This window comes from Phascolarctos cinereus, unplaced genomic scaffold (genome assembly GCF_003287225.1).
Source record: "Phascolarctos cinereus isolate Bilbo 61053 unplaced genomic scaffold, phaCin_HiC Scaffold_1;HRSCAF=81, whole genome shotgun sequence".
NCBI lineage: Eukaryota > Metazoa > Chordata > Mammalia > Diprotodontia > Phascolarctidae > Phascolarctos > Phascolarctos cinereus.
The window spans coordinates 52,648,009-52,665,530 of record NW_027555514.1 but is presented as its reverse complement, the minus strand read 5'-3'; the positions used below and the strand labels follow the sequence as shown (position 1 = coordinate 52,665,530).

General features: G+C 44.3%; 1 protein-coding gene across 3 annotated transcripts in view; it reads left to right on the top strand.

Moving 5' to 3' along the window:
* Window positions 1–1,203: 1,203 nt before the first annotated feature.
* The window catches only part of NMT2 (N-myristoyltransferase 2), an 89,147-nt gene continuing 72,828 nt past the window's right edge, over window positions 1,204–17,522 (top strand). The window contains exon 1 of one of the 3 annotated variants that reach the window (XM_020987496.2): window positions 1,204–1,422. In XM_020987496.2, the coding sequence (XP_020843155.1) occupies window positions 1,313–1,422 (110 nt within the window). In that variant the 5' untranslated portion in view covers window positions 1,204–1,312. Of the gene's footprint in view, window positions 1,423–1,638; window positions 1,896–1,958; window positions 2,046–17,522 lie in introns of those variants that run through there. The other 2 variants (XM_020987497.2, XM_020987499.2) reach the window with 2 other exon arrangements.

The following is a 17,522-nucleotide window of genomic DNA, read 5'->3' as shown; positions in this document are numbered from 1 at the left end:
CTTTCTTATGGAAGTTGTCCGGCCCTAACAGGATCCCCACTGCTGATTTTTGCCCCAAGCCACTGAGAATCAGGCACCCTAAGTCAATCATACTTCCCAACACCACTAGGAGGAGAAAGAGAACCCTGCTGATTCTCTTCCAGAGTCTTAGAATCACAGATCATCGAGAGTTTAGAGATCGGCATGGTAGACAGTCCGTCAACAAGCCTTAATAAGCACTTAACTAGGTGGCAGGGACTTCACTAAGCACCTAGGATACTACTAAAGGCAAAAACATGGTCCCTGCCCTTAAAGAGCTCACATCCTAATGGGAGAAACCCTGAAATAACTGTGTATATACTGGTGTGTGTGTATATATATGTATCTATATGTATATGTATATACCAACAAGATATATTGGTATACATACATGTAAATGGAAAGTCATCTCGGAGGCAAGGTACTAGCAGCGGTAAGGTAGTGCTGAAATTGGAATCAGAAAGCCCTGGATTTAAGTTCTGTTTCTGACACTAACTTCACATGGCCTCTGCTTCTGCCCTCTCTCCTAAACTACCTGGTATTTAACTACTTTGTTTATATTAGTATTTATTCACTTTATTCAGGCTGTCCCACAAGTCTTCGTGCACTGCATTTTGAGGGATTTTATAAAATGCCACACTTTTATGATGTGTGTGGGGGGCACTTCTTGTCTCTCAATTAGAAGGTAAGCTCGGGGAATCGCTTCATTCCTTACCCTTGGACCTCAGCGCCTAGTACAGTTGGCGCCTAATAAATGTTGGTTCAGATTGTGGTGAGAGCTTCAGCTCCTTCTGGAACACAGCTGGATTGGGAGGCCTGTGCTTCGGGGCCTTTTAAATCGAATTGCGACGCTTATCATTAGCCCACCCCCTCGCCTCATTTTTCAGACGGGAAACCGAGAGGGAGGGGGAGTTGCCTGGGGGTGCTCCCTGCGTGTTGGGCCGGCTCCGGGCTCCGGGCTCCTGGCCGAGGCTCCTCGCTCCTCCGCGTCCCCCAGACCTTGCGGACTGGCCCCCCCAGACCCCGGGTGCCCGGGCCGGGCTCGGGGGCCGCGTGTGCGCGCGCTTTCTCTCGATCTCTCCCCAAATTCGGAGGAGGGGGAAGGGGGAGGGGGAGAGGGAGGGGGAGGAGGGGAGGAGGACGGCAGCTAGAGGGAGCTCCTGGCGGCTTCGGGCGCCCGCGCCCGGGCTTCGCTCACACTCCCACGGGCGGTGCTCCCGCCGCCGCCGCCTTGTCACTCTCTGCTCTCCTCGGCTCCGCTCGCCCTCGCCCTGTCGCTCGCTCGCTCGCCGCGATGGCGGAGGACAGCGAGTCGGCCGCCAGCCAGCAGAGCCTGGAGCTCGACGACCAAGACACCTGCGGGATCGACGGAGACAATGAGGAGGAGACGGAGCACGCCCGCGGGTAGGGGGCCGGGCGGGGCGCGGGCCCGGGGCTGCCGCCAGACCTGCCCGTGCCCAGCTTGGCCGAGGCTCGGGCTGGCGGATGTGTGTGCGTGTGTGTGTATGTGTGTGTGTGTGTGTGTGTGTGTGTGTGTGTGTGTGTGTGCGCGCGTGTGCGTGTGTGCGCGCGTGTGTCTGCCTCCCGGCCCGGGCCCCACCCCCACCTCCTCCGCAGTCTCTGCTGCAGCGGGGTGTGTGGGGGGGTCCCACCTCGGGCCCCCGGGCCGGGCCGTGGCTGTGACCGTGGCCGCCGCCAGCGCGCTGCGAACGTGTCGGCGGCGGGGGAGGGCAGCTGTCTAAGTGTGCATTTGTTTGCCTGGTGCGCTGGGCTGGCCCCGGGGCTATTGTGCCCAGCTGGCCCTCCCGGAGCTGCCTGGCTTTCACCCCCATGCAAGCCAATCCTCGGCTCCTGGAGGCGTGTGTAGAGATGCATGTGTGAGTATGTGCATGTGTGTGTGCATGCATGGGGTGGGGTGCGGATGGAAGACACGCCGCTGTCACCCAGCTGACGGCCGAGCCTTTCTTTCCTGCATGGGCTCCGGAATAGAAGCTGCCTCTGGCTGCCCCAGGGCCGGTGGGGCTCAGGTCCGGGTTTCTTTCCTGCCCCCGGGGAGGGGAGGGGTGTCCGGCTGGGCGTCTTTATCTATCCCCCGGGAAGGTGGGGGAGGTTGCTTGCTGCAGTTCTCAGCATGTGATTCCATCCGTGGGAAACGAAGGCAAAAAAGAAAGATAGAGACAGAAAGGGGAGAGAGAGAGAGAGAGAGAGAGAGAGAGAGAGAGAGAGAGAGAGAGAGAGAGAGAGAGAGAGAGAGAGAGAGAGAGAGAGAGAGAGAGAGAGAGAGAGAGATGAGAGAGAGAGAGAGAGAATGAGAGAGAATATGAGTATGAATCAATCGCATATGAAATCAATCGCATTTCCTTTGTGGTCAGCCCCCATCTTCTGTTCTGCTGCAAATGCCTTATTTGTAATGGATCGTCCACATACTCTTCCTCTCTTCTTTCCCCTATTCTCATGCCCCACACCCCCAAACATGGGCGTCTTATTGTTTTTTTAAAAGGCGCTTTTGGCCGGAGGTGGGCTATAGAAAGTTCTGCCTTCTTTGACAGTGGTGAAGTACCCCAACCCAGGAGCAACAGCCCCAAGGGGCATGGGGAAAGATGCTGTCCTTTTCCTGGGCTAAGTCCTTGAACCAGGGGTCAATCAGTCAGTCAAGCATTGAATGAAGCGCTGTGTGACAGGCTCTGAATTAAGTGCTGTGGTTACAAAGAAAGCACTGCATGAATGCTAAGCATTTCCCTCCCAGAAAATGCTTCAATCTTTCAATTTTCCATTCTGCCTTTCTTCCTAGGACGCCCTGAGCTTGTCTTTTGAACAGTACAGGCTTGCATTTGTGGAGCCTGCCTGTGCATATGTATTTCGAGTAGGCCCTTCTCACCTAATTTCAGCTCTCTTTAAAAAGATGGTCTTCAGTCTTGTGGGCATCTCCCACAGACTTCACCATATCCTGCTTACGAAGCTTATATTTGATCTCAAAAGTCAAGGGGTGTAAAGTATTTCATACTTGATCAGAGCTCTGCTTTTTTGCTTTAACTTTCCTCCTATCGCCCTGCAAATATGATTTCCTCTTCTCTTTTCCTATGAGAGACCAAATTGTTTCAGGTTAGGCACCGGATCTCTGAACAGGTCTGTTTTCTGAGGCTGGCTGATGGAGCAATTTGACTCGAAGATAGGGGGTGAGATGAGGGTGGGGGTGGCAGTATTAAATGTATTGCATTTCGCTGGAAGCCTGCTGCGTTCAGAGAATTGTACAGGCAGGGAACAATTACTGTTGCACCTAGAAGTGAGATATTGTGAACCAATATGACTAATGTGGAAGTGGGTCAGCTTGAAAAACATGCTCCAGAAGTCTTAGTCAGAGGTGGTTTTCTGATTCCCCTGCTACATAGGCTTCTGAAAATGTTTGATGTTTTCAAGTGGGGGGGGAGGAAAGGGGGGAACCCACATGCCGTTTTACTGTCTCTGAGGTTTGCTTAGACAAGAGTGAGGACTGAGCACTGAGATGTCTATAAAATACAAAATGAAAAATTAAGGGGAAATGGACAAGTGTATCTCTCCTCTTCATTGGGTTTTGTGTGTGGCAAGGTGGGCTCTAACATAGCTGTTAGGAAGTCCATAACATTTTTGTTTCCAAGACAAGGAAGGAAATGCTATAGTGATCCTGAGCCTGGTTTCGATTATGAAGTAATGAGAATTTGCTTATGATGGCTACCTACAAATAAATAGCCATATGAAAACAATAAGTTGTGGTAACCTAAAGTAAATGCTGTGGGCTGCCCTAATGCTTTGGCAATAACTACCTCACTAGAGAGGGTTTTGATTCTCTCTCTTGCTCACTTGTGGCCTCCTTTCTAATATTCTTCTGTTCATCTCTTGGCTGTGCTTTATTTGATATTTTCGGCAGAGTATTTGTCTGCTTTAGGACTGTTTACCTAGGTCTTCCTTTCTGCTTATACAACACTTGGCATCAGGGGTGCCAAGAATTACCAATCTGTGGGCCGATCGATAAATTACTTCGTTGCTTCCTTCCCTGCTCACTCCCCCTAACTCCACCCCAGTTCTGGAATCATTGCAGTGGGCTGGAGGAGGGTCTCAGAGCAATCTGTTAAATATTCAGAGTAGTTCTTCAGGCAGGTTCTTTTAATGTACGTCACTGGTTAATAAAAAAGAATGCCCAGGAGACTAACAACTTTTAACTGACACCAGTTAAGGTAGCCATATCAGTCACCAGTGGAAAAAAAATTGGAATTGAGATAATTAGTTGCTGGCATATTAATGTGTGAGATGTTGGGTAAAATTCTAAGTTTCTATTCTAATTGTACCATTTTGGGAAGGGAGTATGAAAGTCCCTGGGCCTCAGTTTCCTCACTCCCAAAATAATGGTATCTGACTAGGTGACCTTGAGCACGTTGATTTATTTAGTGCTTAAGGTTTGCCTAACATTTTCTTCCTGATCCTATGAGCTAGAACATAGCCCAAGAATTATTTTTAACTCCTATTTTGCAGTTGAAGAAACTGAGGCTGTGAACTGAGTCGACCACGTTTAGTCAGCTGGTAAAGCATCAGATCCAAGATAGTAATATATAGCAATTTATTTTGCATAGTGCAAAGAATGCTAGATTTGAAGTCAGAGGGCCTGGATTCAAATTCCACCACTGCCTCCTATTCTGTCATTCTGGGCAAAGCACTGAACTGCTCTGGGACTTAGTTTCCTCATTTATAAAATGAGAGGGTTGGCTTAGATGGTATTTAAATTGCCTTCCTACTCTAACCATGCAATCTTATTATTTCATTTGAGACCTACAACCAGTCCTGTGAAGGTGTTATGTATTAATGATGTTGTTATCCCCATTTGCAATTTGAAGAAGTAAAGTAATATTTATGATCGCCCAGCTAATAATAATAGCTAGCATTTGTGTAGGGCTTTAAGGTTTACAAAGCTTTACTTGTTATCTCAGTTGATGCCTACAGATGCCACATTTAACAGGCTGAAAGAGATTAAGTGAATTGCCCAGGGTTATGGGGCTAGTAAATATCTAGGTCTAGATTTGAACCCAGGTCTTCCTAACTCCCATTCTGTGTTTTCCTATATCAAGCTGTGACATCCGTGGCTTCTTCCCCTATAAGAGTTTAAGTGGAAAATATCTCATTTGAGGGAGTAGTTTTCATTCATCTGGCTGTAATACATACAATATTTTTCAGTAAAAATTTAAGATTTTCTTTCAAGGTGGCTTGAGGTATGATGCTAAAATATGAAACAATCTTTTACACATACTTTCATCACTCTCCATCAGCTCCAGAAAGCAACGGTGAGCCTTTGGGTATAATAAGAAGTAAATTGTTCACCTTCCTGAGGTGAGCTCTCTGAGGCTAGTGGGCTAGGGCAAAGAAGTCATTTACTAAATGGAACCCCTGTGGCCTGAAAATATTCATTCACCTCCTGAGCTTTATTCTCAGATACTTTATGGCATATGAAAGTAGTGCCTTAAATTAGTAGAAAATATGCAATGGAAATTTTAAATTTATATGCCACAGATGTTGCTTTTTTCCTATTTTTATAGACTTTCTGTGAGATAACTAAAAATGTTTTTTTTTCAATTTGTGGCTGAGGCCTAGAGTACATGAATGAATTATGAAGTATTTATAGGATGTTTTCCAGTGAACAATATGGCTTTCTCCAGTATGTTGAAACCCACTGTAGAGTTATAAAATACTTGAATTGAACTATTTCAGGGGCCTTGTTTTCCACAGAAAATGTGGTTTTACATAGCTTTGGCCCATCTAAATACTGTGGTAGCATTTCCAATAAAATCTTACTAATTAAAGCTAGCTTGGCAACAAGCCAGTCTGAATTAGTGAACCTCACTCAGCCCTTTGCAAACTGGCTTTTGACCTCATCACTCAGCTAAAACAGCTCTCTGCCGAAGTTCCCAAACTCTCTTAATTGTCAGATCAGATGTCTTTTTTTCCTCAATGCTCATTCTTCTTGACCTCAAATGCAGCATTTACCAATGGTGATCCCTCTCTCCTGGATACTCTTTCTTCTCTGGGTTTTCATGTCACTTCTTTCTCTTGGTTCTCTGTCTACCTGAGAACTCCTCAGTCTTCTTGGATGGATCATCATTCATATTTCATCCCCCAGCTGGGTCCTTAGTATATCACTTGGCACACAGTAGGCACTTAATAAATGCAGTTTGTCCGACTGACAGGGTATGCCCCAAGGTTTTGTCTTGGGCCCTCTTCTCTCCTCATACTCTCTTGGTGACTTCATTAGCTCCCATGAGTCCCATTATCATCTCTAGCCCATATCCTTTTTACTCAGCCCTAGTCTGTCTTGAGTGCCAATCCCACATCACCACCTCCCTGTTGGACATTTTGAACAGTATTGAAAACCCAACCTGTCAAATTAGCAAGCCTTTGTTAAGCACCTACTATGTGTCAAGTATGGTGCCAAGTGTTGGGGTTACAAAGGAGGCTAAAAAAAACGGCCTGTTTTCAAGGAGCTCACAGTCTGACGTTAGCGCAGCTCTATACAAACAAGAGACTGCCGAAGCTGGAGAGAGTCTCAGAGGGACTGCCTAAGATTAAGGAGGACTGGGAAAGGCTTCATGCAGAAGATAGGATTTGAGCAGAGACTGGAAGGAAGCCAGGAGGCAAAGATGCCCATAACTCAATTTAGTATCCTTTCTCAACAATTACCCCTATTCCTAATTTCCCCGTTTTTGTCAAACAGTATCACCTAGGATTGCAACAAACTTTTCTCACTCTTGCTTAGCCTACAAACCTTAGCAGGTGCCAAATCTCCTTTTTCCTTCTTTCATGACAGTGTTTACATTGCCACTCACAGGGCCACCAGCTCCCTCGTCATCTCTCACCTGGGCCTTGGAAAACAGTCTCTTGATAGGTCTTCCTAACTCCAGTGTCTCCCTTTCCTGGTCTGTTCTCCATTTGGCTGCAAAAGTGGTATTTCTAAAGCACAGGCCTAACCATGACATTCCCTTTCTCAAACTCCAGTGGCTCCTTGTTACCTCTGTGATCAAATAGGTGCCTTTCTCAAGCCGTTGTTTCAGCCTTATTATACGTGATTCCCCTTTGTGTACTTTTAAGTGGAGCCAAAGGGACCCTCTTGCTGCAGCTTACATGAAAGATGCCATCTCTCCTGTGTGTCTTTGCCCAGCAGAAATGCAATTATTTCCATAGCTCCACTTTGGAATCCTTAGTTTCCTTCAAAAGTACCACCTCCTACCTAATCCCCTCCCCCCATGTTAATGCTTTTCTTCCCAGATTTTTTTGTTGGAATGTAAACTCTTTCAGGCATATTTTGTTTCATTTTAGTCCTTTTATCCCCTATGCCTGGAACACGGTAGGTACTTAATAAATGTTTGTTGATAGATTAGGTTGAAGGGACCCAGAGATGTTTGATTAGCTTAAGATTTTTGGGAAATGGTATGTGGGCTGTCCTCTCAGACCTGGAAGGTTGTCATTTGGAAGTAAGATTGCATTTGTTCTGTTTGTTTTTGGAGGAGTCTATGGGTGGAGGCAGATTTAGACTTGATAGAATAAAACAATTTCTAACAATTAGTGTTCTCCCAAAGTGGGATGGGCTTTCTTTAGAGGCTGTGCAATCATCATCATCGTCGTCACCATTTTCATCCTCATCACTAGCCTTTATATAGCTCCTTAAGGTTTGCAGAGCATTTTGTATGCATTATCTCTGATCCTCACAACAACCCTGAGAGGTGGGGGCTGCTGTTATTCCCATTTTGCAGTTGAGAAAACTGAGGGCAAGTGAGATTAATGATTTACCCAGGGTCACACACAAACATATGTCAGGATTTGAACTTGGGTCTTCTATTGAGACTCTTGAGACTACAGTTGATCCACTGTATCACTCAGTTCCCCTTTCAAGCAAAAATTGTGTTGCCCTTTGCCTGGTACATTGAAATAGGGATTGTTGTTCCTGTGTGGGCTATGGCCTTTGAGGTTTCCCTTCCAGCTTGTATTTAAGTTTATGATTGTTAGAATTAGGCTAGCAAAGTGTTGCTTGTTTTTAGAAATGATTGGTAACCAAAATACCCATGGTCTTTGTACACTGCCTTGACATAGGTGCTTCTAAAGTCCTTGAGGGTTGCTTAAAAACTGTTTTCCAATAACTTAAATGTCTAATTTGATTAGCCAGTCCTTTCCCCCCAGACTGTACTGAGCTATCCTTCGGCCTAGCCCCTACCTGGATGGCCACAGAAAAGGCATGAGTTGGGTTCACTCGAAAGAGGTTTTTACCTAATACTGGGCCCTGAATACCCTAAGTGTTGACAACCCCATCGGCAGTGTTCTAAGTAGTCAGGTGATTCCCTAGGTCTTCCATGATTTATAGAAAAGAATATATCACATTATAGGTACCAGAGTCCTCAATTCACTTTTATTTTTGTTGGTTACAAATACCCTGCTGTGTTCTACTTCCTGCTGAAGAGAAAAATGTTTCTAAAATCATTAAGAAGTCAAGCTTCCATAAGATGGAAGTTTTTAAAGAATTGATCATCATTGACCATTTCCACCTTTTCCATTTGCAAAGTGTTTTATTACTTTCATTATCTGTTTCTTTTCTATGGCATAATATCATGCTTTATACTCTAAAATGGAGATCATGATCTTCACCCCCAAACCAGGCCCCTTTCTAACTTCCCTGTTTCTGTTAGGGCTGTAGTCAAACTGACCTACTTGCAGTCCCCCATACTTATTTTATTTCTAGCCACCATACCTTTGCCTCCTGGCCTCCTTTGTCATCAGTTCTTCTTGGAACACTTGGCTCCTTTTAAAGGTCATCTCAACAGCTATCTCCTGATGGTCCTAGTTATTAGTGGCTCCCACCCCTATACCTGTGCATTTATTGGGTTTGTATGGATCCTATTTTTACTTATTTGTGAAATGCAGGCTCCTTGAGGGCAGGATTGCCTCATTTATATTTGAGTTCCCTTTGTTAGCGGATCAGTTGATAAATGGTTTATTGATTCCCTCCTGTGGGCCAGTCGCTGAGGATATAAAGACAAAAACAAAACATTCTCAACTTTATGAAGTTTACATTCAACTGTGGGAATTTAACATTCACAGACAAGTAAATATGAGGTATATATACAATAAATTCATAGGAAGGGTGTGTGTGTGTGTGTGTGTGTGTGTGTGTGTGTACATTAATAACTGGAGCTATCCTCAGGAAAGGCCTCCAGGAGGAGATGACATATGGGACTCAGCCTTGAAGTTCCAAGAAACTGCCAGAGGAGGAGAGCTTTCTCAGAATAAAACTTCAAAGTCCCAGAGTCAAGCAGGGGGATGGGAGGCAGGGAAGGTGGGTGGGATGTTGGGATTAGGTAAGGTAGTAAACAGGCTAGTTTGGCTGAAGTTTAGAATACAATGTGAAATTAACCTAGAAAGATAAGATTATTGATCTAGCGCTAAAAGAGATCTCTGAGGTCAGGTACTCTACCCCTCCCGGTCTTTTTACGGCAAAATAAATTGTAGCCTAGGGTGGGCCACTCAGTCATTCTAGGCAGAATTTGAATCCAACTCCTCTCAGACTGCACAGCTGGTGCTCTTTCTCCTGTACCACAATGAGAAGATCTAGATTCTAGCCTGGAGTAAGAGATCAACAAGTGCTTACTTTACTGATTGATCTGAAAAGGCAAAGAATGAAACTAACTTACCAGCCGAGGCAGTGGAAACCAGACCGAGTCACAAACACTGCTATGATTTCTTCTTGGCCTTGCCCTTGGGGGCTAATTTCCTAAACAGAGTGTGTTTCTTATACCCTGGGAGTTCAGTGTACTCAGCTTTCTCTTGAAAAGTTTTTTTTGGAGGGCTGGAAAGAGAAGCAGCTAACGGAAGTTTTCTGAGACTAGAAACAGTAAACATTTGAGTAAAAACACTGGTAAAATAAATTCACAGTGGCCTATAAGCAACAAAGTGTTCCCTGGGGCACTTTGATACAAGGGTGTGAACGGTTGAGCAGTACTCCTTGTAGCTACAAGAAGCTTGTAAATCAACCATAAACATTTTTCTTAGCTTTGTAATTTGGCACAGGTATAAGACTTGGATTCTTAAAAAGGTGAAAATAATGTGCAGACAAGTATACATGTAATACTATATACATGATTTATATGTGTGGATTTATTTGTATATGTGATTTATATGTATAAGTATATATTGATGTGTGTATGTATATATATACATACATACGTGTGTATGTATATATGTAGATAATCACTTTGGGCTCCCTGGATGATGTGTTAGTATTAACAAGACTGTCTTTAAGTCAGCTATGGGGAATCCATAGGAAAATTTAAGAATTTGGTTGGCTCAGCAGATGTACCTAGCTACACACAAATTCAAAGGAGAGTATCAAGCTTCTCAGGCTGAAATTTGATCTGTTAACAGCTTAACAAATTTAAATGGGTAAGTCTTGAAGGGTAGGAGGAAGGATTAACAGCCCCTTCACTTAGAAGCCCCTAAATTCCAGAAATACATTTTGAAAATGCCAGTGATGGGTCAGCATTTACATGGACGGTAATGGAGATAGAGTGCTGGTGCTGGCTCATTCTAACTCACAACGAACCAACTGTTTCCAGAGCTGGACTAGCTAGCTGAATTGGTTAGGATTTAGAAAATTATTTTTGAATAATAATTTTTTGAAGGGTGATGTAATTTCATAAAAGTAGGGGACTCCTGATTCAGTCTGCTCACTGGAAGGTCAGCTACTGAGGTTGAAGCTTAAATATTTTGGCCACATAATGAGAAGATTTGACTCATTGGAAAAGACCATGATGTTGGGAAATATTTAAGGCAAAAGTAAAAGGGGATGGCCGAAGATGAGATGGAGATATAGTGTCATGAAAACAAAGAACATGAGGTTGGTCAGACATTAAGAGATAGTGGAGGATAGAAGGGCCTGGCGTGCTGTCATAAAGAGACATGACTGAAGAACTAAATAACAACACTGCAAATAGTAACTGAATAATAAATGCTTTGTTCATTCAAAAAAATAAAGTAGGGGCTCCTAGTGTAAAAATTCCCTGAATCTATAATTTATAGCCTTGGAAAATTACCTGGGGGCACTGAGAGATTAGTTGACTTGTCTAGGGTCCTTTAGGCAATGTGTGTCAGAAGCAGAGCTGGAGCCCAGATGTTTTTTGACTTTAGAGCTGGTCTTCTATCTACTACTCTGTTCTGCCTGTCAAATAATACTCATATTCCTACAGGAAATATTCTTCCAAACCAAAACTTCATATTCTCATCTTTCAGTATGGGTGGTTTTCTTCATCCTGAGATATTATTCTAAGCCATTTTTTAGCTAAAATGCAAACATAATGCCAAAACCACCCTGTCCCCTACCCTTTATGACTCCCCCTGCACGTTGTTTTTTGGAGGCTGGGAAAGGAAGTGTCATGACCTTATTAGATGGCCTCAATAGCCCCATAACAGGTAGTAATTAGTCTTCTTTCACGTCCAGGCAAACTGAGTGACTTGCTCAACGTCCCATAGCTAGTCAGTGTCAGAACTGGCACTCAAGGCCCAGTCTTTTGGCTCTACATCTAAGTTTCTTTCTCTATAGCATATGCCTTGGCATCTTGAAATCATTGCTGATCTAAAGCTCTAGGCCATGGGAGTATGCGTAGTAACAGTGAAAGGGTTAAAATCTTCGAAGGACATAGCTGGGAGCTAGAAATTAGTTTCAGAGAACGCAAGGGAAAAAAAATCTTGGCAATGGATCATGCCATTGATGAAATGAACAAAGTTTTGTTTTTAAGTGGTTCCCCTAGAATGAGGCCCTATGACATGGAGTTTCCCCATGAGGTGTTTTATTCCATTCAGATCAATACTGCCCAGAGAAAAGAAAGCCAACTAAGCATGATTAGTCAATGAGTAACCTGGGAGAAAAGGTGGCCACATCAGTCAGAACAGACTGAGAAGATACACTTGTTTTTCTTCTTAAAATACCCCTCTGCCATTTACCTTAGAACATTTGGTGAGCTAGAACCCTGCAGTGGAAAGAACATTGGCTGAGAGTCAGGAGATGTGGCATCAAGTCCTAGATGGGAGGAGATTTGGGCAAGCCACTTCATCTTTCTCTGACCCTGTTTCCTTTTCTAAAAAATACACAGGCCCCCTTCTATCTTGGGCGCTTCATGCTGTGGTGCACACAGTTACCAATAAGGACTGGTTCAGAGCAAGTAAATATTTGGACTTGGTTAAAAGACAAGCAATGTATTGGGGGGGAGGGGGGAGGCAATGGTACAGAGGGTTGGAGAGGTAATATGAGCTAAGCAGCTAGGTGGTCTGGAGCAAGCAGAACACTGCTGAGGGGCGGCCAACCAGATTAAAATGTAATTAGGAAATAGCTAGCAAAATAAAAATACAATAGAACATTTGTTGTTCAGCCATATCCAGCTCTTTGGAACCCCATTTGGGATTTGCTTGGCAAAGATACTGGAGTGATTTGCCAATTCCTTCTCTAGCTCATTTTACAAATGAGGAAACTGAGGCAAACAGGGTTAAGTAACTTGTCTAGGGTCACACAGCTAGTAAGTGTCTGAGGCTAGATTTGAACTCGGGTCTTCCTGACTCTGGGCCTGGCACTCTATCCACTTTGCCACCTGGCTACTCCTACCATTGAACATAGTTAATGTTAATACATAGTTTTATAAGTCACTGTGTGGCTGGCAGGGATCTTTATGTGTGGCTTAGTGGCACCTCTATTTGACTTTGACGTCACTGGTCTAGAGGAGCAGGAATTCTTAATCTTTCTTGTGTCATGGACCCCTTTGGCAACTGCCTTTGGTGAAGCCTTTAGAACCCTTCTCAGAATGATGTTTTTGGGGGCAGCTAGGTAGCACAGTGGATAGAGCACCGGCCCTGGATTCAGGAGGACCTGAGTTCAAAACCGGCCTCAGACACATAACACTAGCTATGTGACTCTGGGCAAGTCACTTAATGGGGGCATTGCCCAACCAAAAAAAAAATAATGTTCCTAAATGCATAAAATAAAATACATAGGACTTTAAAAGAAGCTAATTATATGGAAATAGTTATTAAAATATGAAGAAAAAGAAAGGTCACGAAACCCAGGTTAAGAATGCCTGGGACAGAGAACCAGGTTAGGAGTCAGGGGTAAAATGGGGATAATAAGAACATCTTTCTCTTTTTTCTTTTTTTTTTTTTTGGCTAGGCAGTGGGATTAAGTGACTTGCTTAGCTAGGGTCGCACAGCTAAGTAAGTGTTATGTGTCTGAGGCCGCATTTGAACTCACATCCTCCTGAATCCAGGGCCGGTGCTCTATCCACTGTGCCACCTAGCTGCCCCATAAGAACATCTTTCTCAAAGAGTTCTTTTGGTTATCCAAAGAGATGTTTGTAAAGGTGCTTAGCTCAATGACTGGCAAGTAGTAGGCAATATGTATAAATGGTTATTCCCTTCCCTCCCTGAAGCTATAGAGTGGCACTAGAAAAACCCTGATGTCAAAAAGATAAACCTTCATTTCAGGGAAGAGCTTGGGGACATCAAAGGCACTGCACAGTTTCCAAAATACAATTCAGACTGTTTTCTTCATCCTATTCAATCCTGACATGGTTCATTGCCGTTCCAGTCTGTTCAAGGAATGTGCACTGACAGACCTGCTCCATGGGGGCATAGTGTTGGATTGGCCTGCCTCCCTCCCTTTTGCAACCTCTGAAACAGAAAGGGAGAAGCCATAAGAGTTGAAGCAGCTCAAAAAAAACCCAACCCCACTCCAAAAAGACCACAAGATGGTCTGTGGAGGCCAAGTGAGTGGTAGTGACAAAGTTCTGCTGTCCATGGGTTCTGACGAGGGAGACAAAACACTTTTATTAATGAGTCCCAGAATCCTGGAGTTAGGAGAGAAGGGTTCCTATAGGCTTCACCAAAGGCAATTGCCAAAGGGATCCATGATACAAAAAAGATTAAGAATTCCTCCTTCTAGACCAGTGATGTCAAACTCAAATAGAAATGATGCCACTAAACCACACATAAAGATCCCTGCCAGCCACACAGTGACTTAGATTTCTATGTTCAATGGTAGGAGTAGCTAGGTGGCAAAGTGAATAGAGTGCCAGGCCTAGAGTCAGGAAGACCTGAGTTCAATTGATTTAATTTAAATGATGTAATTGATATGTCTTGTAGTGGTAATTTTGTCCTTCCCTGGTTACTTCCTGGTTCTCAGATCATGTTCTAATGTGCCACATGTGGCCCTAGGGCCGTGGGTTGACCACTCTGGTTTTTAAGGAATACCTGGCTATGGGGCAAAAGGGTAGGAGCTCAGAAACCTTTAATAATAATAACAGTAATAGTAACAACCAACATTTATAGAGCTCTTTAAGCTTTGCAGAACACTTTGTACACATTTGTTCGAGCCCCACAACTCTAAGTGTACTCTTAAGTGGGAGTGGTATCTCTCATTTTGTAGATGAGAAATCTGAGACTTAGAGAGGTTTTGGATTCCCAAGGGTTATAATGTGGTTTGGGGTTGCTGGGAACCCAGAGATGTCGAGGTACTGGGTGGGCAGCATCCACCTGAAATGAATTCTGGCACTCAAATCTGACTGATGCTTATATACAAAAAGAACTGTGAAATGATCAGGATGGGATTAAGGAGTGGTAAGTATGGGGTAGACCAGGTGCCGAACAGTGAAAGGACCATCCAGTAGTGGTTAATTAGGTAATACAGATGGGATTAAGGAGTGGTGGGTAATGTGCTAGTAGTCTGGGGTGGGCCAAGAGCAATAGTGAAAGGAATGTGAATAAGCTAATTAGGTGATCTAGGTGGGCTGGGATGGGCCAGGTGCCTGGGGCAGAGGCCCAGTGATCTGGGCTACTGAAATGAATGGGAAAATTCAGTGACTCAGTTGCTTTTTCCTTTTAGGGGTCCAGGTCCCATCACCCCATTAGTCACACAGCAAGAGTCTGAAGTGGGATTTTAAACTAGGTTTTCCTGACTCCAGGGCCAGCATCCCATCCATGCTTTCCGTTCTTAAGAGTCCGGTCTAGACTTGTTGCATTTGCCTAAGTCAGGGAGAGTCCCCTTCCACTGGCAGCTGCTCTTCTTCTTTGGCTGGCTTTGCTGGAGTTCAAGGTGCCAAAGAGCTAAATCATTTGTAAAAAATTAATGTGGCCGAGTTGGGGATCAGGGTTCTTGTCATTAAAGGTAACCCCTTTGGAGAGAAGACTTCTAGCTATAAGCAAAGCCTCCAAAGGTGCCAGCACTGCTGCTGCTTTTCCTTTTCGTCCTCTGGTTGCAAAGTGATAAAAACAAAAACCTTCTGCTAAAACTATAACTTATTCTTTTCAATAGATTACATGTTTGGGGACAAACAGCTCAGGGAGGGTTTTTTAATTTTTTATTTTTTTAGGCAGTTGGGGTTAAGTGACTTGCCCAGGGTCACACAGCTAGTAAGTGTCAAGTGTCTGAGGCCGGATTTGAACTCAGGTCCTCCTGAGTCCCTGTGCCACCTTGCTGTGCCTCAGGGAGGGGTTGTTTTAACCTGGTTTTTCTGGTTACTTTGACTTAGGGACTTGCAACCTAACCCAGAGGCCGTTCTGCTCCTGTTTTATACTTGCATCTACACTTCATGTTTCTAGCTTGCCTTGTGGTGAATTTTATTTCATTTCAGTGGTATTTTTTATTAGCATGTATGTCGCTGGGGTTGGGGGAGCGTGGGAGTGGTGGTGATGAGGAGAAGAGTTAACCTCATTTTATAGGTCAGGAAACCAGCAAGCTCTCTGATCGGGGCCACAAATGGAATGAACTACAGAATTGGGATTCAAACTTCCCGGCTCCTGGCTTTTGTTTCATTCACTGGGTCACACCCATCCTAGGCTTCTGCGGTAACTAAAGCTCTCTGCTTTAAAAAAAAAAAACCAAAAAACCAAAGACAGAACTGATTTAGGGAAATCTGATATCTTAGTTTATGCCTAACTACTGTGCCCAAGCCCTGGTATAAACTAGGAAGGTCTTTTCCCTAAGAATCAATGTGTCAGGCGCGGTGTTTTGGTAGCACTGGGGCTACTAAAAGAGATTCAAAGAGATACCTGCCCTCAAGGAGCTTACAATCTAATAGGGAACAACATGCAAACAAATACATACAAAGCAAGCTCTATGGTGAGAGGGAGAGAAGGCACTAGACAAGGTAATGTTTTTAGTTCTGGTAGTTCCTACAGTGTCTTCCTTTAAAAAGCCCTGATCTGTGGGTATTTACTGATGTGTCAGAGGCAAAAGAATGAAAGCACGATTGTTTTTACACTTAGAATTTCAAAACTGATGTGAGAGATGATCTCTCAGAAGTGAAGCCTCCTCGGGGGATCAGTAGTTCTTGTTAATATTTCTTGATTGTTGCTTTCAAAACCCTCCCCCGCTCAGACCCTGGTTTTTTTTTCTTAAATGCTTAGCAGAAAGAATAGCCCTGCCCCCAACCTGAACTGCTTGCCTTTTCAAAAGCTTCCCACCTTTTCTTGTCTCTGGGATAAAGGGGAAGGGGGTTAGGGAGGGGAAATTGCAGTAAATTTCGGTTTCCTAGGAATTACCTAACTCTTGGGAATTCAGCCCTAAACCTCCTCCTGATCACCACACCACTGCTTAATAAGCACATATACGTTTGGATTGGCTATACCCTGTTTCCTTATTCTTTGTCTTTGAATTTTCTTGCCTAGAATGTAAGCCCACCTTCCCAGCCAATGGGAGTAAGGGATAGTGGTGGGTGGAGTCCCCCCCCTTAGGGCATATAATCTCATTTTGCTTTCTGTGCCTCGCCTCTCTCCTTCTGGAAGTGTACCGGGGAAGCAGACACCCCTTCTCTCGAGATTGTAATAAAAAGTAACCTTTGCTTCCACCTTGAGAAGTCTGAGTTTAATTGGTTTAGAGTCGCTGTCCCACACACTGGGCAAATCCAACAATAAATATTTGTTGAGTCCTCTGCCTAAAATAGCTTGATTTTATGTAGGGCTTTAAGGTTTACAAAGCATACCACAGCGTTGTTAGGTAGACATTGTAAAGCATTATTATCATTCCCATTTTACAGGTAAAGATACTAAAGCTGAAAGAAGTGAAGTCATGTGACTAGTAAGCTGAGAAAGGGCTTTAAGGCTCCCAGGCTAGTGTTCACCTTACCATGCCAGGCTCTGTGGTAGGTACTATGGGAGGGGTAGGAAGCTGGGGATGGGGAGAGGAAGACTAGCCTTGGTGCTGGGAGAGTGACCCCAACTGCAGAGCAAGAAGGGGGGGAGGGGGAAGGGAGGCTTATGTACCTTCCAGTCTTGGCTGGAGAAGAACTTGGGGTTAGGCAGTTTTCCCGTACGTGCCACTAAAATGTTGAGGTTTAGGGGTGCTGGGACTCCAAAATCACAACATGTAGGTGCTGTCCAAAAGAATTCAACCCAAGCCTTCTTTCAGCCAAAGACAAAGTTGATTAGAACATCTATCATATTGGATAAACTCTTAAGGGAGT